This window comes from Ostrinia furnacalis, unplaced genomic scaffold (assembly GCF_004193835.3).
Source record: "Ostrinia furnacalis isolate ACB-3 unplaced genomic scaffold, ASM419383v2 OfSCF2912, whole genome shotgun sequence".
In the NCBI taxonomy this organism is placed as follows: Eukaryota; Metazoa; Arthropoda; class Insecta; order Lepidoptera; family Crambidae; genus Ostrinia; species Ostrinia furnacalis.
The window spans coordinates 132,611-158,413 of NW_021133151.1; the positions used below are offsets into that span (position 1 = coordinate 132,611).

General features: G+C 38.0%; 1 protein-coding gene across 2 annotated transcripts; it reads right to left on the minus strand.

The window, feature by feature from the left end:
* Positions 1–8,091: 8,091 nt before the first annotated feature.
* LOC114356758 (sorting nexin-4) lies at positions 8,092–13,170 on the minus strand. Of its 2 annotated transcripts, none has more exons than XM_028310106.1 (8): positions 12,984–13,170; positions 12,797–12,903; positions 12,234–12,372; positions 10,863–11,040; positions 10,256–10,394; positions 10,057–10,184; positions 9,496–9,658; positions 8,092–8,278 (listed from the first exon to the last, which is right to left on the minus strand). In XM_028310106.1, exons 1-8 carry the CDS (start codon positions 13,059–13,061, stop codon positions 8,113–8,115), a joined length of 1,098 nt encoding a protein of 365 aa, XP_028165907.1. In that variant the 5' UTR covers positions 13,062–13,170; the 3' UTR covers positions 8,092–8,112. The 2 variants fall into 2 exon arrangements, with proteins under 2 accessions (XP_028165907.1, XP_028165906.1); XM_028310105.1 differs by having other exon boundaries at positions 10,057–10,199.
* Positions 13,171–25,803: the final 12,633 nt, after the last annotated feature.

The following is a 25,803-nucleotide window of genomic DNA, read 5'->3' on the forward strand; positions in this document are numbered from 1 at the left end:
CAGAAATAATGTTTTTTGACTTGTGAAAACATATTAAAGTAATAAATTAGATTGTTTTGTATGTAAAAGCTCTTGATTGTAATCTAATCACTTTCGTACTTGTTGAACCACTTCAATGTTTCACGGAAATTCAGATTAATTAATTTAAAGTTCTGTGTGATGGAACCGGAAACGGTTTCGGCGTAACTTGTTACGAAAGCTCTATAGAACAGACCGGAAGTCCGGAAGGCACCATTTATTAAATTAGTTTTAGTTACAACGTGATTACAACGTTATGTAAACGGATCTATTAGTTTGTCCAGAATCAATAAATTAGAAAATGGTAATTGTAAGGCTTATTTCCATTTAAGAAAAAGGTTCTTGCCAGTCATTTTCGTTATTGGTTGAGAAAGTCTGTTGTCAGTAACAGTCCTTTGTAATTGGTTTCTTACATAAGTTCTTTTTAAACAAATATAGATTTTGGGCACATATAGCAAATACATATAAATTACCTATAATATGTATATTGAAACTAATAACGGGGGATTCTTAAAGTAAATCAAAGCAAAGATTCTCTCTAAAAGGTAGAAGAGGGATTATAAAAATAAGCCTTACCTACTAACTAATATAACAACTTACTAAAACACAACTCTACGCATAAAAAATCAAGAGATTCTCGTAGGTTAATTATTATTATGTAATAAAATGTGTAAGATAATAAAATCTATATATATAAAAGAAAGTCGTGTTAGTTACTCCACTTATAACTCAAGAACGGCTGAACCGATTTAGCTGAAAATTGTCAGGGAGGTAGTTTAGAGCCAGGAGAAGGACATAGGATACTTTTCATCCCGTTCGAAATTTAAAAAAAGTCTTCTTATTTATTAAGGCGGAACAAAGTTCGCCGGGTCAGCTAGTTATTCATATAATCCGACCGCCGTAAAGATTACATTTTCATACTTAAACATCTACCATAAACCATCGCTCATCCCTGATCACAAAAGCGAACACGCCTTGTTCTCATCTAATTGTTTATTCATAAGCCGGGCCTTTTCTTGGAAGTTGACCAACTTTGAGTTATTAAATTTAAAGTTAATTAAAACAAAAACTGTCCAAGTCTCATACTAATTTGCAGGATGGATGGAATCAATCCCGGGCCGTACATAAATCACGAAGTTATCGCGGGTTACCGCGCCTTCGGGGAATCGAACGTGGATCTTTGATTTCCTGGAATTTGTAATGAAGCTGCTTTGTGGATTAGCGTTTAAGATTAGGCTACATAAGACTGTTTATTTATTTAATAATTTAATGAAGACCGATTTGAAAACAGATTTAATAAACATTTCAAAAATCCAAGCATTTTATTTCAGTACAATTTCCTGTTCGCGACAATATTAGACGATTCCTTTGAAATAATCTCGCAAACTCCCAAATTAATACGGGTCCGAGAAAAAATAATAAAACGAGTGCTCGTTCGGGCGAATTAATTAGGACTGGAATATTAAAAGATGGCGCCACTTCCGAATTATTTCATAGAAAAGTAATTTGCGCGGAGGTAACGTGCCCTCGGGCCTGGGCGGGCGGCCGGCCGGGCGGGCAAATTGAATCATTGTTTGATCACACAGGATCGGTTTATTAATAGTAATTGTTACTCTATTTTGAAGATATTTACCGAGTTTTTGGTACAAAAAATACTGTAACAGAGTCTGAATGTTACAGTATTTAGACAGAGTGTGAAGCATTTAGTTTGAAATTAATAAATAAATACAAACCTATCACAATTTCTTAGCTGCGTGAGTGTTGTAGGTATACTGAAATTGTGTTGCTTGTCTTATTTTTTGATTGAATTAACTTTATGTTATGGTTGCAGAGCTGATAAAACTGAAAATCATTATTTTGGTAACTAGATAACATCCAACAAAGCAAATTATGCTAGAAAATTCACCGATGAATATTTTCTCGACAACTGTTACCTAGTTAAGATAAAGGCCCGACAACAATGGCTGCCGAGGGGCCTGACGAGTGACGTCACAACTAGCGTCCGGGCGGAGGAAAGAGGCTGTCCGGCCGCCGGACGTCCGACCCGCGGCGCTTATCGTGAGCCATTGAGTTTAATCTGTAGGAAAGTACATAATAACCAACCTAGTTTTACCAACGATATTTAAAGGGTTTTGAATGTTTGTATTCATTAAGTATCAATACTACTATTCAAATTCAAATTCAAATTATTTATTTGCATAAAACATGGTACATTTCAGTTATTATCTTGTTAGGAGAACAACGTGTTTCATCGACATGGCGATATGCAAATATTTGTATAGGAAGTCGACACTTCCGGTCCATTTCAATATTGTGAAGTCGCTGTGTCAATCAGGATTTTTTATTTCATACTAGGGTATGTCTACGATATTTTTCAGATTGAATTCTCTCACGTATATAAAACTGGCTGGCCCGGACTCGCCCCTGCTTCGCACAGATACATGTACTTAAAAACCTACCTTTTGAATCACTCTATCTATTAAAAAAACGCATCAAAATTCGTTGCGTAGTTTTAAGGATCTGAGCATACATAGAGACAGACAGACAGGGAAGCGACTTTGTTTTATAATATGTAGCGATAATATTACTTTATAGTAGTAGTAGTTTATAATTATTATTAAGAAAATATTTATTGAAATACTCGGAAAAAGGTAAACAAGCTTTACAAGCAAGTGTTTGTAATATCGTTAATTGGAGTAAGAGGATAATTTATTGTGTTAAGATTGTTAAATTAGGAGATTGTTTTGTAAACAACTTTAACTGCGATAGGCCTCACGGGCCAGGAAAGTAAACAGCCTCAACGAGGTCCAAATAAAGACAAATGTTTACTGTGTTTCTAACAACAGCAATCTGATACTTTGATTAACAAGATTTTAATCATCAAGTATTACAAAATTGAAAACTCACTACCAATCTAATACTTTATAAGGATTCGGTAAAAATCAAAAGGACCGCGAGAAATGTTGTGATTGAAACGTGGTCTTCAAGCTCTACCATAATCTACTTGTTACTCTATAACCAGCAAGAGCCGTTACAATTTATTTATTATCACTTCTTAACTGATCATGTAAATAAGCACATACTTTAAGTAAATACAACAGACATTCAACAGAAACAGCATCACTAGTAGGGTAGCTGATAATATCAGCCCATGCTCTACTTGAGAGAATAGATCGCTTCATTTGCGACGTCCTCACAACTAGCGTCCGCGTTACGGCCGGCGCATTGTCCGGGCGTCCGGTACGTGCCGGACACCGGACGTTCCAGTATCGTACTTATCGTGGAGCCTGAGTGCCGTTTTCTTTGATTATAGAGTTCTTTGTTAGGGGAGGTAGTACGATGTTTTTCATTTTAAATAGAGTTCTGTGATTGGTTCGTGTGACACCCTGTGCGTCCCCGCGCACTGTGAGACCTCATAGTAATGTTTGTGAATACGGGCGTATATCTATTTTTAATCTGATTTTAGAAAGCATTGGGGGAGGCCTATGTTCAGCAGTGGACGTCCTATGGCTGAGATGATGATGATGAATCTGATTTTTTCAAAAGCAAAACTTATAGCTCAATATGAACACCTCAACCACACCGGTTTATTCACAACTCGCGTGCGGCCGCAACCACCGCGCGAGTATTCACTGTACAACATTATTCACTGCGTATTGACTAACAAGTCGCTAAGTGAACCGACACGAACCGCTCTCGCAAAACACCCACTATTAATAATGTGCTAAGCTCTTGCGTTCTTGGTCCTTGCCAGTACAGTCAACTGCGTGACACACGTTATAACCTGTTATAACGACGAACTTACGTTATAAAACTAGTTACATTTCTCAGGGAAAGTTAACTTATTTGGCACATTCTAAAGTATATAATAATATATTGTTGTATGTAATGTATTTTGACCAGTAACTAATTACAGAAACTATAGGTACATTCAAAGTTTTCAAGTCTAAATGGGTCTTAAAATACGAACAAACTAGCTCAAACGTAAGTAGATTAACGCCTACTTTCACACAAAGAAGCTGTGAAGTTTAATTAGTACTTGACTGTACCGCAGGATCGAGAGGGACGTTAATTATAGCCTCCCCTCCCCAGATTCATTAGTTAACACGAGGCGAACCCTGATGCTGGGATGAATGGGATCGGGTTCCTGATAAGCCGCTTGATAGTGAAACTCTTTCAAAGATAACGCAACTCGATTTTTCACTCGAACATGTAATTTTCCGCCTGAAGACTGAGCCGTATATTGATGGAAAAGATTTCTGATATAAGAAAACAGCCATAGAATAATTATGCTTTAAGTTGTATGTCAAAAATCCGGTCTTGACACATCACACAAACTTTTGCGTCTTGTACGTTCACGAAATTAAAAGAGAATAGACAGCTTCTTTGGGTAGCTTGGTGAAAACGGTCATGGAGAATAAAGATAGGGAAATATTTAAAATAAACTTAGTTTAAAGTTGACCCAAAATTACTCGCTGTTTGAAGTGTTCTTTCATCGTTGATTTATATTTTTACAAACTGTAGGCAGACAATAAATATTGTCTTATGTTCGTTTGAGTGCGATTCCATTATGGACGTTGTAATCAAAGTAAATACCACACGTAAGAACACAAACTTTTTAAATTAAATCCAAAACCCCTTTTATTCAAATTTCAGAGCCAATCATTTCGTAATCCCGTGAGTGCTTTTTTATGAAAAACTGTTGTTTTTGTAAACACACTGTTAATCGATCAGCGGCCGCCAAAAAGTCTGATTAAACAACAACATCGGAACCGGATATCCATTTAATCAAGCCCGTACAGAACCTCCCTAGTGCAAAAATAAACGCCCTAATACTAGGGCTGGTCTCATTCTCAGATCTTGGAAATGGTCTTATTTTCTCAAAAAAATAATTATGTTATGTATGTATAGTACAACAATGTCAGTAGGTACTTTGTACTTCTGTAAAATGAAAAGAGTAAAAGTAAATAATATTATTAAGTTTATTTCTAGAATATTATGCCCTAGACAACAAATTTTAGAAGGTAGCAGAAGTTAATATGCAAAAAAGAAAGAAACATTTGTAATGAGACATCACCCAAACATAAAACACAATACCCATAAAGAACACATGACAATAGTACAAGATAACATGAAGAAAGAAGAGTAACTGAATGAAGTTTTGAATGAGGTAGCCCTAGCTACAAGGGTAATAATAGGCGAGCAAGGGAGGTCGGGCAAATTGCGGTCAGTACTCACTACGCGATTAACGCAAAATGTTTTTATAGAGGCAGCCTCTCGAGGACGGTGTTTAGACGGGACACGGCTCTATTTGCTTTTAAACAGTAAAAGGGAAAGGTGTTACCTGGACGCGTGTTTGGGTAGGGACGTGTAAAAATAGATTTGTGACCCGACTCGGGAAGGTTTCACGTGAAAATAGACGTGGCTTTTACGCGTGTGAGGTGAGACGTGTTGAAGAGGAAGATTTGTCGTTTATTTAGTGAGAATCAAATCCACTTACTTTTTAATTTTAACAGATTTGGGTCTTCGGAGATAGGTAGGGATGGAATTGATGGCTGTATTGACGCTTGTTCTTCTAGCGTATCGGTGGTTTAATAAGATTTTAAAGAATTATTAAAATTCATACAGCACAAGTTTCAAGGGTAAGTTATTATAAGAAAAATAACTGGATGAAAGTAAAACCGTGGTAAAACCCAATGTGTTTCACTCTTCACGGTAAATGTCGCATTAATACAGTGGAGTTTTCACACACACAGCAAACTGTCTTGTATTTACTATTCATTCCATAATTGCCCCATCTCCCTGGGGTACAACACATGCTGTTTGATTCGCCCAAACAGTAGAAAACAAAGCACAGCTTAGTTTGTTTGTGAATTTGAATCCTCCGAAGCTTTTGGCCACTAGTTTAATGGTTCATTGTTATCAATCTAGGTCGTGCAGATATTGTTGCGGGTTTGACCCAGTTTTGGGGCTATTCCAAATTTAGTTAAGGGCTGAAAATTATTCATGGTGGTCATAGGACTGTAAATTCACATTATATGCATAATCTCACTGTCCTTAAATGATTATGTGTTGGAATTGGGCGTTGCTTTGCAGGCCATTTTAGTTTATTTTCACAAAAATAAACAGTTTTTTTTATTAAATTACGTTACATCACGATTAAAAAGATATTATCCTACAGCGTACAAAGTAAGTTCTAAGTAATGCAGGCTCCGTTCACTAACCGGCGATGGCGGACTAAAACCGGAAGCTCATAAAAAGCTTCCAAAGCTCGTTTATTTGTGCTGCTCTCGAGCGAGCCGCTAGGGGGCGCTGTTGGACTATACGGTACACAATCTGTGGCGAAGCAGCAACTTTCTTATTACCTCTCATAGTAGGGAATTTAGTGCAAGAACCCCTCCACTTTGGTATAGAAGGCTCATTTTTGCAACAGTGGTTCTTTGGGTGCTCCTGAGTGGATTTCCGTCGGTAGACATCGGGAGCCCCCCCTGTGGTAGCAGGGGGAGGGGGGGCAAGTTTCCTTCCGCCGCGCTTCACTTTAAGGCCCATATCTTCAAAACTATGGGTATTAGGGCAAGTGTGGTATCATTTTCGGATAATTAAAGGATGGCGAATTCATTTCTAGAACAAACTTTTTGCCTTTTCATACAAAAAAATTGAAATATTGAGTAAAATTCACAAAAATCCAAGATTGAAAGACAATGACATAGACCGCAGACTTGCTATGCCGATGCGCCAGTGAGTACTTATCTGTGCGACATGTGTCACCCTCTGATGCTTGGCCGCTACTGCATCTTTGAGCTATCAGTAAACCAGATTCAGATTAGGCTGTTCTGTNATGACGTAATATATGGACGGCCCCATAGCAGGGGTTTGACTTTTACATATTTTGGCGGGAGAACGAAACATTACGACAAATACACGAGATGGGAAGAGACAGAATAGATTGTCAGTTCGACAGTCGAATCGACCTTTTGTATCGCTGCTAGTGGGCCGTACTTTACACTATACTCGAGGCAAAGTTGCGACAGCAATATAATTACGCGCGAGCGATAAGGATGGGTAGCTTTGGGTCATTGGACAAAATTCTACGTGCTCGGCGACCAGACTTTACCGGTCCCGCACTAGTCGTACTACAATAGTTCAACGTACAATAGTTCGTAATAAAACCGCCTCTGTGGTCTAGTGGTAAGACCACCTGCTTCAGACGCAGAGGTCCCGGGTTCGATTCCCAGTGGGAGCAGATTTTTCTGTTCGGTTTGGTTGGTGGTAGGGCTTGTTCTAAGGCCGCCTGGCTAGCTACCACCATCTTACTTAAGTCTGTCGCCATAACAACAATGTTAACAGCATTGTTGTGTTCCGGCAGTTAGAGGTAAGATAGCCAGTTCCTCCGTGGTTGAGGATTCCGGGTGAAGCTCGCTTCCACCTTCGGCCTGATCATCACTTACCATCAGGTGTGATACAGGCCAAGAGCTTCCTCGTTGTGGATTAAAAAAAAAGTTGTCGCGCGGTTGTGTACTCACTCGAGGTCCCGCTGGGCAGCCTGTATCGCGGCGCGGTCGTCGTGTATCTTGGCGTCGAGCGCGCGCGTGGCCAGCCAGGCTAGGATGCGCGTCGTGATAAAATCTCTTCGATGATTTTAGACGTCAAATGTATGGGATTACCTATCACGTAAAATCGATTATCACGGCGTGCATCCTAGGCCTACTGGTCGCGCACTAGTCGTACCACGAGTCGTACTAAAGTACGGCCAACGAGAAGCGATACCAAATGTAAACAAACCCAATGTCATGGTCATTTGGAATAGCAGGGGTTTGACTTTGACATATTTTGGCGGGAGAACGAAACATAACGACAAATACACGAGATGGGAAGAGTTCAGTTCGACAGTCGAATCGACCTTTTGTATCGCTGCTAGTTGGCCGTACTTTACACTATACTCGAGGCAAAGACAGTTGCGACAGCAATATAATTACGCGCGAGCGATAAGGATGGGTAGCTTGGGGTCATTGGACAAAATTCTACATGCTCGGCGACCAGACTTTACTGGTCCCGCACTAGTCGTACTACAATAGTTGTCGCGCGGTTGTGTACTCACTCGAGGTCTCTCTGCGCAGCCTGTATCGCGGCGCGGTCGTCGTGTATCTTGGCGTCGAGCGCGCGCGTGGCCTGGTCGCGCACGATGTCAGGATCGGTGGTGCCGAACAGACGCGACAGTAGGCCCGACTTGCCGGCTGCGGCGCGGTTGCGTTCCGCTATTCTGTTGAATATTGAATAGCAACTTATGGAACATGGTATAATGCATGGTTAATGTGCAATGAGGGTTTTCGCTATTGAAAAATCCGCCAGATGGCGGGACGCGGACGTGGGGTCCGATCGCTGCGTGATTGGTGGATTTTGACATATCTGTCAATGTCATGTCAAAAATAACCAATCACGCAGCATCTGGACCCCGCGTTCACGTATCGCCATCTGGCGGATCCTTCAATCGCGAAATCCCTCATTCCAATAGTTTTATTTTTTCAATTCACAATAAACAGAAAAACAATGGCTTTGTTCGCGCGCCGAAATGAACACATTTTCCAAGTTAATTTACACGTTAAAATTACAGTGAAATTCTCTCAGAGTTAAAAACAAGCATGTAGGTAGAAGGAATTGAACCGTGTGTTCGGGCATAGTAGAATAGATTCAGTTCCACTCTGCTCGTGGATATCATAAAAGGAGATTAAGGTAGCGATTTACAATTTTACATCGCGACAGCGGTCTCTGTCTCAGCTAACTACCCGTTACGCAGAAGACCGTAACTTAACTTAGGCTTGGTTGCACCATCTTACTTTAACTTTGACAAACGTCAAAAATCTGTCAAACTCCATACAAAAAGCACCGGTTATCGTCATAATTACTGTCAAATTAAGATGGTGCAACCCACCCTTAGGTTTCCGTCTACTGTTTCTGTCTCGCTCGCGAACTGATGCTTATACATCTGTAACTACTAACCCACTATGGAAAATATTTTTTCTGAAATAAAAATTTATTATTATTATTATTGCCTGATGTCAAGTAACGGTTGCGGTCTCTGGTCTAGGTCTTTGTTGCAGCGTAGCGCCTTAAGGTACTATTTGTGAAAATCAGGCCTCCACGACCCGTCTGGCCAAGGTTGGGAGTGCAGGCAAAATCCTCCATTTGACTCTTGTAAATTGTAAATAAGAGAATATTGTGCTCCGGCATTGCAGTAGTCTGCATAGACCTAATAAAAATGTAGGTAGAAATCTCAACTCTACATTGGTCGGTGCGGGTAGCAGGCTACCTGTGTCCTTTGCTAGTTCTCAGGCTATGTTCTCTGCTATAGTTCTGCAGCTGTGTCCTCTGCTTGAGTTTTCCGCTACCTGTGTCCTTCATCATAGTTCTCATGCTACCTGTGTCCTCCGCCCAAGTTTTCCGGCTACCTGTGTCCTCCGATAGAATCCTCCATAATACCTGTTATTGAGTGTGTCGTGCGCCAACTCTAACGCGCGTTGCAGCGCCTCGTGGTTAGCGCACAGCTGCTGCAATGCGCCTGCGTAGAATAAATACTCCTTTAACTGGTCGGCTAGTTGCTCCTCGTCTTCCGCTACTGAGTCTATGCTGTCTGCTATTGAATCTGAAATAAATAAGAAATAATATAGATAACTTGGTGTCCCAAGTCACTGACGAGCGCGACACTGTCCTAGGATGTACGCTAAAAATTGCGCGAGTGCCCGCCTATTACAGCCCTCGCGCGTCCAAATTCGTTATATGACAACTGTGACGACAAGATACGATGACGTCATCAAAGTATAACAAACGAATGAAGGCGGTCAATCCAAGCTGAAAGTTGTAGTAGACGTGGTTTATCGAAGAATGTGAATGAAAATAATTCGCAAATTGATACACTCAGGTCAATTCGTGAGCTACTGGATATCAAATAAATAGACCCAAAGATCGCAAAACTTGAGAGACTTTGGTTACAATTAATTTGTATTTGTGTAGAACATAGACTAAGAAGAGAAGTATATTTACCAAAATAATGTCCAGCCTTCTGCAAGCCATCTCCCATTTCTTTCTCTATCACACTCCATTCACTGAATAATTTCCCATAGTTCGCATGAAGTTTACACAGCGCATAGTTCTTTTCCATAATTTTTGACCTGAAATTCAGACCGCTATTAATATAATACAAAAACTACTCTATTATCAAAAGGTTAAGGTGCAAAGTTACCTAGTATACAGAAAGTTGCCTAGATTTGTTTCGAGTTGCCGGCCGTAGTTCTTGACGCTGTCAATCTCTGGGTCTGGTTTTTTCAGTCTGATTGACACTGACAACGATTTCAGCTTATTTTCTGCCTGTAATCTGTAACCTGCAATATAAACGGAAATATTCACTTTATTTAAATTTACAACTGGGAATTTTAAGCATTTACTTTTCCTCAAAGTTTCCCTAATAAATATTTTCCAATAAAATAACTACCTATTATAGTATAATATTTTGAGGAAATATTTTTCTATTTCGCACGCTTTCTCGAGAGCGACACGTCGTGACGTGTTTGTTGTATTTGCACCATAACCAGCCTCTAATAAATTTTAAATATTAGCGAGTATAGATAACATTGATTGTTGAAATAAATACAAAAATAATGATGTTAATGTATGTTTAGTTTGTGAAACAAGCACGTGATCCCTAGAATAAACCATTATCCTTAAGGTTCGGCCAAACCAACGCGATCAACCGGCGTGCAGCGATGGCGATCAATGCATTTAGGTCTGGTCGCCATCGCTGCACGCCGGCTGATCGCGGTGTGATCGCGTTGGTTTGTCCGAACCCTTACCGCTCTCCGTGATGGTCTCCCGCCAGCCATGCTCTTGCTGCAAGAAGTTGATGAACTGATCGTCGAAGCAAAGCCTCGGGTGTGACGCGACCCGCAGCAGAAAGTTCTCGAGTCCCGCACGGCGGCGCTCCACAAACTCTGGGTCGGTTGTGTCGGATTTACGCCACGCGTATAGCACCTTTGAAAGCAGTGACATTTTTATACCTCACTATAGGTCAGGGGTGGCAAACCGGTCGATAGTGGCAAGGCAAAAAATACTACACGATTGTGTACTAAACTATGCTGTTTCATTAAAGATTTCAAGAAGTATGTAAGTGGTAGATCACCCAGGGTTTCGTTGGTAAACAGTAGATCTTATGTCTAATCAAGTGAGCCACCCCTGCTATAGGTAGTGCTTAAGAGAGCTTTCTCATTAGGGCGTCAGAAGCGCGACAGCAGCGTTACATTAACAATGAAACTGAATCAATATTAGATTGAAATACATTTAATTAAAAAAAACAATGGTAAGAGGGTGATATTTTGTGTGGGGTAGGAAGAATCATATTTCTTTTGTATAAACTTATGTATTAATAATTAGAGCAACACTATTTGATGATTCAATTATAAAAATAAATTCACATTATATAAGTTAAAGCTAAGTAATATTAAAACTGCATATTATGCTTTTGTAATAATATCAATCAACTGTGACAGCGGACAGTATGATTCAACAGATTCAATAGAAAGCAGTCACAAATTGAAGCTTATTTACGAGTGAGGTCATTACAGGAAGAATCTGCATTGTGGTTCAAAGTTCAAATTAAAGATCATTGAAACTAATAAAATGCTCAGAATAACTTCTAAAATTGTGCACTTGATTTGTATGAAAGTATTTACTTTAGCTGATTTGTATGCACACCAACAAGCACAATCTTTCAAGATAATTTCATTATGATAATTTTGTTTGTGAACTCCAGAGATAACAATGCAATGGTATATTTTTGCAGTATTATACAGTGAAATACATTTATGAATTTTAATTTTACCGTTCAGCAATGAGGGCTATTGTTTTTATACTTAACAGTTGGCACCCCTGGCGATTGACAGGACCTTACTCTACAGTGGCGCCATCTTAATGAGTGCCTATGCGATAGTCCTCCTACCACTTTCGTGCTCACCAGTTGGTGCCACTGTCTTCGCTACTAGCAAGTGACAGGACCTTACTCTACAGTGGCGCTAACTGGTGAGCGCTAAAACTATAGCCCTCATTGTTATCAAATAATTTTTGTTGAAGTTCAGACACTATTTCAGTAGTATATTTCCTAAGATATTATATTATTAGTCACAACATACCTAAAACTATAAATAATATTAGCAATTGTTTAGTCTTACCCGTTTTTCTGGTAACGGTGGAATGACAACATGCGGATAGGTGACTTGGAGGTAGTCGTGAATCTGCTCGAACTCGGTGTAGCGTCTCCAAATTGTGCTGATTTTCGACTGCACCAGCTTGTACTCTGGGTTGGTGACCCTGCAATTTATTAATTTACCAATGATATTAGGACAGAGAACTTTGTAGGTAGGTATGAAATATTTATTACACTGAAACAAATTTAAGTTAGCACATTTTTTTGATTGCATAGTTTTATATGGTAGTAAATTCCTGAAATAAGTTCATAAATCAATAAGTTAACTTCAAGCAAGACTCAAAGTAAGATACAACAGCTCATGTGTGTAAAAAATTCATCTTATTGACGTAAGCAATAAAAATGGTAATATATTGGCAAAAATGAGGTCATTTAGAGATAGAAACAGAAATATGACAACTTAATTGAGCTGGCAGTGTAAGTTGAGCTATGAAGTGTATTTAGCACCATTCAAATGGGAGAAGCCGCGTTAATTGTCTGCCAGGGAGGCGTAATTAGTTAGGAAAACAATAGAATGCTTGCACTTACTTGAGATCGATCAGGTAGACTGTATAATGGTCACGCACGTGTAGTGTGCCGTTAGCGCGCTTCTCCGACTCCACGATCGATATGTCGACGTGTTTCAATAATGTATCCTACAAGAAAAGCACTAAATTTCAATCACTTGTATGATAAATAGAAGAAAGTAGGCGTTGCTTACAAAAACATAACGAACTTGATTCTCGAAGTCGTCCAGAGTTTCCACAGCGCTAGGCGATTGAGAAGGCTTCACCGGCGAATTTTCTGTCGACATTTTGATTTAGTTATGGCCAAAAGAAGACGAAAAAATGATTTACGATTAATTATTAAAGTGCGAACTGCGAATCTTCAAATCATCAAGTTGCTTGAAGAAAAATGACAAGTGACAGACAACAGCTGTCAGTCATTGAAATGACGTGACTTGACAGCTGTGACTTTCTACTTTGTCCGAATTGTTGTGTGATCGACTTGTAGGTCCATGATTTTGTATTTATTATTTTAATTCTATTCTCACAGCTATAATAAGAGAATAATCGTTTTGTGTTTTTCACAGTCTAATATTAATTGCTCAATAATTTAGCAAATATTTTTTTCAATATTTTTTTATATAAAAATATTCTAGATATCTTTAATGAGATCCCCTATATCTAACCAAGCATTCTCACATAATTACTTATCACATAATAAGTTTAAGTAGTACCACAGAATAATAATAAGTACTAGTACCTAAATAGGGTGTAGGTAGGTAGACCTACCTAATTAATTTTGAGACTGGTCTATGTGGAAATCCGTGGGGGAAGGCAAGGCCTTTTCCCAGCCAGTTGAAACATACGAACTTAATTTTAGATTTAGTCGAAAAAAAACTTTTCTTTTATTTAATTTTATCATATTGCGTCTTACACGTAGGTAGATAGGTTGCTGTAAGTCCGTAACCTCTGTGTCCGTAACCTATCGCAACTCTGGACTGGAAGTAATTTGTGGATGACTCCACTAAATCAGTCTTTTCAGAGACGTGACCCAGTTCACAAATCCAGGTTTGGAATTATTGACTCGATTGAGCTGAGTCACTCGTAACTTAAAATATTTTTCCAATAACCATTAGAAAAGTACCTAATGATGAAATCAAAAATGAATGACTTTACCTACTTTAAAAACACTTTAAAATAACGATGTTCAAGCTAGCTAACTTACATAATTAAGTATTTGATAAGTATTTATGTTAAGTAGATTTATTTAGATAAGAGTGTCCCCAGTTTAGCAAACAGACGTATCCTAACGTCAAAAGGAAAATAAATAATATGTTTAAAATAACATGTGTACCTACCGTATGGGTAAATTAAATTACTTAAGTTTTAGGCTGAAAATATTTTCCTACGTCAGAAACTGATAATCTTATTCAAGTCACATATATGAAACACATTTAGTTCACAAAGCGGCAAAGAAGAGGCAATTATGACGAACTTGGAACCGAAATGTTGAATTGCAAAAAGGCTAATTAACAAGTTAATTAATATAATTATGTGATGTCAATTCGAACTTTTTGGTGTCCATTAAGATACCGAGACGTAGTTATAAATATTTAATATTAAGTAAGAGACATTCAGGGAGTTTGTTGGCTGGTTGATTTGAGTTTCCTTATACTCTCCTACACAAATGGGTAACTGCTGTTATATTACTTACGTGGTTATACATACTTACGATATAAATAAATACGATGATACCTACTTACAATGATCACGCTCCTCACACTTGCAGTAGTTGCAGTTGTCTCCATTGAAATCTAACCCGAGACCGCAAATCGTCGGTTAAGTTCTATCACACGTAAGTAATTTTTTGGCGGGCGATAATCGAAAGACGCGTCGCGTCGTTTCGTTCAATCTCCTGAAAAGTTGCTAAAAATGACTTACGTGGTGTTACGGATAGAACTTAAACGACGAAATGGCATTATACTCGTACCTACCTAGTCCTGAAAACCACTAGCTTTTGGCTTAATATCTAAAATACTTCCGCCATTTTCAAGAGGTGACTAAGGTTTAATTTTAAATTTCCTTAGAATAAAATTGAGCATTAATAACATAATTGGAATTATTTTAAGTTACGTTGCTAAATATTTCAACAGCTTTATAATGTAAACAAAAGCTGCAAATCTTGAGAATTGACAACAACAAGCATTTTTCAAATAATATGACGTCAAACGAAACTTTGTAATACATTCTGTATTTTAAATAGACCTAAAAAAGAAACAATTATAATGCTCCAGCTGCGTCAGCAACAAACGAAATAAACGCTATAGAATTCGAATTGACAAGTAGACTGGAAATACGCAAAGTAAAGCGAGGAAATTCAAAACATTTGTTAAGGTTCGGCACTACGGACAATATCATTAGGACGGCATTTCCCGATAAAGCCATTAGGACCTTAGCCTCTTTCCATGGTATGCCCAGGCACAGAATATACAGGGTGACAGGGAAACTCAACCCATTTGTGCTCAACTGCACCCTCTTTTCTAGTTTATGTTACTTATTTATAGCGGTCACACAATTCTCTCTCTGTTTCATTTCCCCTGATTTCCCAGGATTCCTGTCCAACTGTCAAAAAGTCCTGAACTATCCTGTACACCAAACCTTGAAAGGAGTTACACTAGTGGTCATTAGCAAGGCGATATGCCGCTTTCCCATTCATATGGCTCATAGCGGAAACNTTAAAACAGCCCTATCGAAATACAGTCCACTCTTTTATTTAAGTTCCCAGTAGGACCCTTTTCATGCGATTAATTAATGATATTAAAATATAATGTAGAATCGCTTTGCCATTGACAGATACATCTGATGACAGAGCTAACATTATTTCTACTTTTGACCACCATGAGCGCTGCGATAGATTATGTCCCCCCCACCTAGTACTTCGCACCCAGCGAATATATGTTGGGTGAAGCAGCTTACAAAACTTCGTTAATAACGTAAGGTCTTTTTTACGGTTTTATTGATGGCATTCTAGTGAATGCCATCAATAAAACATTAATTCGAGTCTAGTGACTCGAAAGAAATAGTAAGAAACGTCATAACCTAATCCTTATTTAATTTTAATAAAAAGGTAGGTGGAGGCAGGTATTAAAACACTGTGTATCACAAGTTGATAATTATAACTATTTTTATACTCGTATGGTAGAGTTGGGCAGTTTTTTCAGTGTCATATTATAATGATGTTAATTTTGACATAATTACCTACTTTTTGGAATGTATTGAAAGTTCTTGCGGTTGTGTGGTAGTATTATTTCTTGTCCCTACCATTTATTTCGCTAACGACGTTGCGCTTCACTGGTTGGGTTTTTATTGGCGGTCAAGCTGTAGATCCTGGCTACACAGCAGTTGCAGGTGGGAACGAGAGGTGGGAAAGGTCCCATAATGACGTTACGGTTCATGAAACTTTTAATTAACATTAACATTACATTATTAAGAAATCTTTTGCAATTTTTAAAAGATTAAAGTAGGTAATCAAAAAACCTTTTTTATAATATTAAACAAGTAGCTCACAGTCTCTATCAACCGCTTTAACATAAATTTTCCCCAATATGACTTTACATGAGGAGTTTCAGGAAGTTTGGTGAAAAATTATCCTTATAAACTTATGCGGGTCACAAACATACATGAATATGTTAATTTACCGACTTCAGGGGGAAATTTTCATTTGAATATCTAAAATACTTCCGCCATTTTCAAGATGGTGACTGAGGTTTAATTTTAAATTTCCTTAGAATAAAATTGAGCATAATAACATAATTGGAATTATTTTAAGTTACGTTGCTAAATATTTCAACAGCTTTATAAAAAAGCTGCAAATCTTGAGAATAACTGGACAACATACTTAGACATGTATTTCAAATATTATGACGTCAAACGAAACTTTCTGTATTTTATATTTCTTGACTAAAAATAGACCTAAAAAAATAAACAATGCTCCAGCTGCGTCAGCAACAAACGAAATAAACGCTATAGAATTCGAATTGACAAGTACACTGGAAATACGCAAAGTAAAGCGAGGAAATTCAAAACATTTGTTAAGGTTCGGCACTACGGACAATCATTAGGACGGCATTCCCCGATAAAGCCATTAGGACCTTAGCCTCTTTCCACGGTATGCTCAGGCACAGAATATACAGGGTGACAGGGAAACTCAACCCATTTGTGCTCAACTGCACCCTCTTTTCTAGTTTATGTTACTTATTTATAGCGGACACACAATTCTCTCTCTGTTTCATTTCCCCTGAATTCCCAGGATTCCTGTCCAACTGTCAAAAAGTCCTGAACTATCCTGTACACCAAACCTTGAAAGGAGTTACACTAGTGGTCATTAGGAAGGCGATATCCCGCTTTCCCCATTCATATAGCTCATTGCGGAAACAGTCTGTTTTTAGTGGGTAGGCCCTATCCTTCGGTAGGGAGAGCCCCACATAACCCACTAGCTGCCCCCGAGGCTGGTGGGTATGCAATTTCCTGCATTACCCTGACGATGAAAAAGAGGTCATTAGCAACAAATTAAGTTCAGTGTACCAGGGCGATTAATTGTAAATAACTACTCCAATCGAAACATTGCACTTCTGAAAAACTTCTAGTGTTCTTTAAAAAAAGTATTTGCCCAAAAATTACATAATTTCAGAAACGAAATGTCGTTAGTAACTAACATAATGAGCTAACATATTGTTAACTTTTTGTATATTTTTTAAATTTTATTTTGCACTGGAGTTAATTTGTTGCTAATGATCTATGATAAACCCTTTTCAAAGAATAGGTCGAGTTTTTCTGACACCCTGTATAATAGCAGGGATCATACGATTTGTCACGACCGACTTTCGACCTAAAGTTAAACGCTTCGCAAACAATCTGATTCGTTTTTCCGGTTTAGATTCTGTCAAGATATGGGATGGTCTTGTAATTTATTGTCAAGGAAATAAGCTGAGACAGGACTGAATGAGATTTGAATGAACTCTGAATTTATTACGTACGAAGAGGGGTGCGTCAAAATATTATCACCTAGATTACCTCTGTTTATATTTTTCTGTTTGAATCTGTAAAGGACTACATGCTAAATACCAAACTATTAAAAAAACTTTTTGTCATTAATTATTTTCTAAAATCACGCTGCCAACAATAATTCTGCTATGTTGAAATTGGTAAGGATTTGATTTGGACCCCTTAGTTTGTTTATTAGTTAAAATTACCTTGGCCCTTTTGTTTGCTTTAAATTAAAGCTTTTAAGCATTGTGTCTTATATGTATAAAATAGCTCTTCATATAATAATAACTTCGTTTTTCAATAATGATCTTTCAGTATGTAGTTATACCTATGTAGGCGCTTTGTCTTGTATTTTTGGGTGGTGTGCAATAAATCCTATTTTAACTCATTGGTATGTCTTGAAACGGACTAATAGCAATTTCTTTTAACATAAGTTTCAGCTCTGGAAAACAAAGAATAGTCTGTATTAAAATAATCACAGAAGCGCGGTTCAACACACACTCGTAAGGCTATGTTCACATGTAACGCACGTTAACGCAGAATTAAATTTATAAAGAGTTCACATGACAAGCGCTAACGCGCGTTGCGAGGAGCTCGTCAGTCTGTTTCGATAGAACTTAGGATGTAGAAGAAGCTATTGCAAAGGAAGCGCGCGCTCATGAACAGTCAACGGACGTTACATAGACTGTTGTCAAAGCGCGCGTCAACGCGCGATGGCCTGCGTCTAAAGACTTTTTCTCTGAGCGCTGCGTCAACGCTCGCTGGCGCGCTCATGTGATCGGTTGTATGTAAATACTAGTAGGTACGATGTCTAGTAGTGCGATTTGAAAACGCGCGTCAAAATTTTGCCATCTGAACATAGCCTATGGAACGTTGTAGGCAGCTGAGTTAGAAGTCATTACACGCTTGGACCAACCTCCAAATTGGACAAGAGCCTGGATCCTACATCTTGGATCCGTATCTGATATTGAAGTATTGTTTTGTGTTTTGGGATTAACGTCCGTTGATTAAACTAGAGTATTGGACCGTTATGATATTTTATTCATGTGGAAATAGTATGAAAACTTAAAAGTAAATAAATAATCGGACATATTTAGGTATACCTACTAGTACATACTCACTTATTAAGTAATTTTCTGTCTATGCTGAGCTGCAGTTCAAGCGATAAGTTTTCTTTTTGATTTTGTAGAGTGGCTGAAAATTAATCATGTTTTTGTTAGCCCCCAATCTTTGCATCCTTCAAACTTGTCAATGATTGGCTTTTATAGCCTGACCAGGAACATAAAAACCCTGGAATAGAGGCGNAGTTAAAAAGTTTTTACACAATTAAAAATGAATTATTCATAACATACCACTAGTCTGCTGACCTACTTGAATAATAAAAAAGGTTTTAGAATAAAGTATCAATATCAAAATTGGGATATTAACTGAAGAACAAAATAATTGAGAATGTACATGTCTGCAGCTTTCTCAAAGGCCCTAGAGCAATTCTAAGTATGCCATAAATAAAAACCTAATTAGAGTCATCAAACGTCTCAGTCATTAATTTAGTGCCACTAAAAACACCTAGTTGATCAAAACAGTGGGTCTAGACAAAGTGCAAATTATAATCGCAAACCAGTCGAAAAGTGGTCGAAAAGCCCCTTTTTTGTATGGAGTTTTGTCGGATTCGATTTTCGATTCGATCAAAAAGTGCGTTTTGTCTAGGGGGGCTGCATGTCGATTCTATAAAATTCTAACAAAAACTCCCTTCACCCAACGATGTTCAGAGTCCCTTCACATAAGTTACAAAATGACCTTGATTCGGCATTCTGTAAACATTTCTCAGCGCGAGTGATGACAAGTGAACAGTGAGGCGGCCTAGGGATTGACACACGCAACAAAAATGTTAGTCGAGTTTTTCGATTCAAGTTTTTTATTTAAAATATTGGGATTTTGGCACAAAACTTGAAGTCATTATTTATTTCTTTAACTTAAATGTCTTAATCTGAACAAATTAAGGCAGATTTTACGTTAAAAACTAGAAATCTCTAATTCATAGCATATACATAATCTGTGCTCTTACAAACGAAACAAAATGTCTAATTTACTTGTTGATTGTTTACGTTTTTTTTTTGGCGGGAAGCTNTTTTGGCATTTTAATTTTTTTTTTGGAAAATCTGAAAAATTCGTACTATTCTTACACATCGAACAACGTATGAGTCACTTACAAACATGTTTTTTTGGTTGGATGTAATATAAACATCGAATTACACTCTCTTCGCAATCACCTGAACAATTTTATTACAACTCTTATGGATCTAAGTAAAGAACATGGCGAGCTAATCCACCAGGGCCTTCGTACGTTAGAGGGACGCTATCAGGGCCACTGGAATGCACACATGATAGCTGACTGCTGTTGAATCATTCAGAAGAGCTGTCTGCCTTCAGCATCAGCAAGGAAGTCAAATAAAAGAAAGTTTTTTCTACTTAACAACTTCATAAAATAGGATCATCTCTAAAAAAAAGAGTGTTTTTTTACAAAACGACCCAAGTGTCATATTTTTTTAACCAGAGCTGATACAGACATTTCAATCACAGATTTGAAATCGTCATTAAAAATTGGACTAATATCATGTAACATAACCCAATCATCAGAAATGCTGTTGTGCAGTGTTATTGTTCTGTGATGTTAGATTCAAAGTGCAGCTTTATTTAACTAAAAGCAAAATATTGCAAAAATAGTTTCTTTTCAATCAATTACCCCTCCATCCCGCTTGTATTTCTTTAAAGTTAAACATTTACTTATTATAATTATGACCTGTGGTCCGTAGAGGCATCGGCCTAAAATTTAAATGTTTAAACCCAGCAGACAGCAAGAAACCTCACCCGGACGCTCCCCGGACGACCTTTAAACCAGGATAATTCCAGGGAAATCCGGACGAATGGAAAACCTACACGGACTCAACGCACACATTGTGCGATTGTACGGGGACTGTCAGTCCTCTGTGTACATTATTCGACACTGTTTAAGTACTAATATAATTGACGGACTAAAAATTACTAGTTACCTCCTGAATAGTCTCTCGTATGTGTACGCCTTAGCGGAATGATTGACAGAATGTTTCTATTGTTAGGTTAAAAGTTCACATGATTTTACACAAGAAATCACTGGATGTCCTTGACCTCGAATAGGTAATAATCATTTGTGTCTTGTCTTACCTATCCTATTTCTAATTTTAAATTCTCCATTTTACTCCAAAACATGCTAAATAATCTTATTTGGAAACCGCGATTAGTTGTCAAACACAAGCTTTGGTCACGGTAATACTATAGATAGTATTACCGTGCTTTGGTGCGCTCGATGTTACAATGGCTGCAAGTAGGGATTTAACTACTTCAGTTACGAACACCTTTACATACACAGTTTATAAATGTGGAGCGTCCTTGTCTCCTTGACCTCTCTTTTGGCAGTTTAAAATAGATAGTAGCTAATTAATCAGTAAAGACCTTATACAATAACTACACGTCGCGAAAGATAACTACTAACAGACGAACTTAAATAAAATAAATTTATACTTTTAGGGATGATTTATAATTAGACCGGACCATGTCCGGGCCGGGTCGAGGCCGGGGCAGGGCCGAAGCGGAGCCCGTCCGAGCTGCACGAGAGTGTTATGCGACTGTGCAACAACCGTGGTGTAGACGAGAGTCGTCCGGGCCCGGACGGGATAAGGATCATGAACAGCTGTGTAATATAAATTGGACTTTTCATATTCTTGAAACTCTTCTAATAAATTAGTTTTCGTTTAATTCTATCGGAGAGGCCTTCCTACATTGAGACAGAAATCGGCTCTAGAAGCTGTACTCTGTAACATCATAACGAAGGTATTATAGTTTTGCTACTAAATTTTTTGGCAACTACAATAAGATATGGCTGAGCAGCATTTACGAACCTAAGTAGCTAAACCTAATTTGATTGGAATTCATGGATATTTCTGTAAAAATTTAATCCTTCCTATGTCTATGCGTATTTTTCTATAAACAATGTAAATCCACGTAAGTCAATTTTGAAATCGCACGCAGCGGATAAAAATAATAAAATATTAAAACATTTTTTTTTCTTTACGTACCTAAATCGATTATGTTATCTTACTGATCCTATGGCATTAAGTTCACCTAATGTTAAAATTTTGGCATTAAAGTACCTATAAATAATTAAAATCCTGAGTCACTCCCAAAAATATGGCAACCGTTTGCAAAGTCACCCTGTATTTAAATTGTCGTTATCTATTGAAGCAAACTAGATAGCGTGTGGGATTCAATGGTATGTCAAGTTGTTAGTTATTTGCGTAGCCTCTCGGAAAATTTTGGGGCAGGTGGCATACCTATATAGAACGTCCTTCAGACATCCTACGAATATAGGTAGGTACAGCAAAGTCACTGACTAGTATCTTCAGTGTCAAACCAAATTAGGATCTTATTCACCGATTATAGGTTTTTATATTGCTTAGCCAATGAAACGGGGATAATGCGTATGTTGTATTGAAATGTGATAAAGTCGATATTAGGCTCTTACCTACTTGTTGAAAGTTACTTACCTTTGTAGGAGTGTCGTGTTTTGTGTTATCTACTTATTCTGTGATCCTATTAATATCCTTCCTATAATATCCTTCCTAATGGAGAGGAAACCTTTTCATACTTGGCCAAACGTTACAGAGTCAAGCCACGTGTAATTTTTCAAAAGTTAGTAAGTACTTTCTTACTCACCGGAACCTCAGGTTTTAGTACTCCAGGAGGCTGCTTATTTCCAAAGAGTTCCAGACTATACTGGGGTTTTCCTTGGTAGCCCCCATAATTTTCCGGCTGTAAAGGCTCCGCTAGCTGATACGATTGTTCTCCCGGCTGATCGTAGACTGGCAGGTCTACCCGTATCGGTTCATCTGTCGGCGCAGACAGCACGCCTGCAGCCAGAAGGAGGATGACTAGAGCTGAGATAGCCATTCTGGAAAGCATTGAAGACAAAAGTTATACATACATAACATATGTATAGTAACGGCCGAAAGTAGTATTCTAATCTATATATTTCACTAATTCAGAGATTGAAATTATAAGGCCTATGATACTGGAGATTTAAAGATATGACCGCTTATGGCGTAGTGGTTACAGGAGGTACCGAACTGACGCCATTTTTAATGCTAATTAATTCGCTACGCTACTACGCTAATTCAAATTAACTATTTCGGACGAACTGAAAGTTACGTTACAAAGATGCTTCAAGTTCCATAAGAGTTTTAGTTTGCTTCTGATTTCATTCGATTAAGTCACCTTCAATCCTAAAAAATCGATGAATCTGAATCTAAGAGTAGACATTTGAGTGCATCGATCTTAACACCTTTGCTGCGGCAGTAACTTTCTAATACTTTCCATTCCTTCGGTACAAGGTCAGTAAACCTGGTATTAAAACTTACATTGTGGCGGCACAAGGCTTAAAGACCTTGTAATATTTAAGATATATTAATTTTTTTTTTGGCTTCATGTCAATAGATATTGTGTTTTTTCTCTTTGAATATTAACAATAATGCATTTATTGACATACACCTGAAGGCGTCCGTGAATAACTTGTTTAGTTTAAAAATTATAGCTATATTCAAAATACAAGGCTTATGCACCCTGTGCCGCACTGAAGTAGAGAAGTCTGGTGGGTATTCTAGGGATGTGAAATACAAATATCGATAGTTTCAGCAACAAACGAAATAAACGCTATAGAATTCGAATTGACAAGTACACTGGAAATACGCAAAGTAAAGCGAGGAAATTCAAAACATTTGTTAAGGTTCGGCACTACGGACAATCATTAGGACGGCATTCCCCGATAAAGCCATTAGGACCTTAGCCTCTTTCCACGGTATGCTCAGGCACAGAATATACAGGGTGACAGGGAAACTCAACCCATTTGTGCTCAACTGCACCCTCTTTTCTAGTTTATGTTACTTATTTATAGCGGACACACAATTCTCTCTCTGTTTCATTTCCCCTGAATTCCCAGGATTCCTGTCCAACTGTCAAAAAGTCCTGAACTATCCTGTACACCAAACCTTGAAAGGAGTTACACTAGTGGTCATTAGGAAGGCGATATCCCGCTTTCCCCATTCATATAGCTCATTGCGGAAACAGTCTGTTTTTAGTGGGTAGGCCCTATCCTTCGGTAGGGAGAGCCCTACATAACCCACTAGCTGCCCCCGCGGCTGGTGGGTATGCAATTTCCTGCATTACCCTGACGATGAAAAAGAGGTCATTAGCAACAAATTAAGTTCAGTGTACCAGGGCGATTAATTGTAAATAACTACTCCAATCGAAACATTGCACTTCTGAAAAACTTCTAGTGTTCTTTAAAAAAAGTATTTGCCCAAAAATTACATAATTTCAGAAACGAAATGTCGTTAGTAACTAACATAATGAGCTAACATATTGTTAACTTTTTGTATATTTTTTAAATTTTATTTTGCACTGGAGTTAATTTGTTGCTAATGATCTATGATAAACCCTTTTCAAAGAATAGGTCGAGTTTTTCTGACACCCTGTATAATAGCAGGGATCATACGATTTGTCACGACCGACTTTCGACCTAAAGTTAAACGCTTCGCAAACAATCTGATTCGTTTTTCCGGTTTAGATTCTGTCAAGATATGGGATGGTCTTGTAATTTATTGTCAAGGAAATAAGCTGAGACAGGACTGAATGAGATTTGAATGAACTCTGAATTTATTACGTACGAAGAGGGGTGCGTCAAAATATTATCACCTAGATTACCTCTGTTTATATTTTTCTGTTTGAATCTGTAAAGGACTACATGCTAAATACCAAACTATTAAAAAAACTTTTTGTCATTAATTATTTTCTAAAATCACGCTGCCAACAATAATTCTGCTATGTTGAAATTGGTAAGGATTTGATTTGGACCCCTTAGTTTGTTTATTAGTTAAAATTACCTTGGCCCTTTTGTTTGCTTTAAATTAAAGCTTTTAAGCATTGTGTCTTATATGTATAAAATAGCTCTTCATATAATAATAACTTCGTTTTTCAATAATGATCTTTCAGTATGTAGTTATACCTATGTAGGCGCTTTGTCTTGTATTTTTGGGTGGTGTGCAATAAATCCTATTTTAACTCATTGGTATGTCTTGAAACGGACTAATAGCAATTTCTTTTAACATAAGTTTCAGCTCTGGAAAACAAAGAATAGTCTGTATTAAAATAATCACAGAAGCGCGGTTCAACACACACTCGTAAGGCTATGTTCACATGTAACGCACGTTAACGCAGAATTAAATTTATAAAGAGTTCACATGACAAGCGCTAACGCGCGTTGCGAGGAGCTCGTCAGTCTGTTTCGATAGAACTTAGGATGTAGAAGAAGCTATTGCAAAGGAAGCGCGCGCTCATGAACAGTCAACGGACGTTACATAGACTGTTGTCAAAGCGCGCGTCAACGCGCGATGGCCTGCGTCTAAAGACTTTTTCTCTGAGCGCTGCGTCAACGCTCGCTGGCGCGCTCATGTGATCGGTTGTATGTAAATACTAGTAGGTACGATGTCTAGTAGTGCGATTNGGACCAGCCCCAGTCTCCCCTATGTAGTTATACCTATGTAGGCGCTTTGTCTTGTATTTTTGGGTGGTGTGCAATAAATCCTATTTTAACTCATTGGTATGTCTTGAAACGGACTAAAAGCAATTCTTTAGACATATGTTTCAGCTCTGGAAAACAAAGAATAGTATGTATTAAAATAATCACAGAAGCGCGGTTCAACACACACTCGTAAGGCTATGTTCACATGTAACGCGCGTTATCGCAGGTCAACGCAGAATTTTTATAAAGAGTTCACAGTCATGACAAGCGCTAACGCTCGTCAGTCTATTTCGATAGAACTTAGAAAATGGATGTAGAAGAAGCTATTGCGATGGAAGCGCGCGCTCATGAACAGTCAACGGACGTTACATAGTTGTAAAAGCGCGCGTCAACGC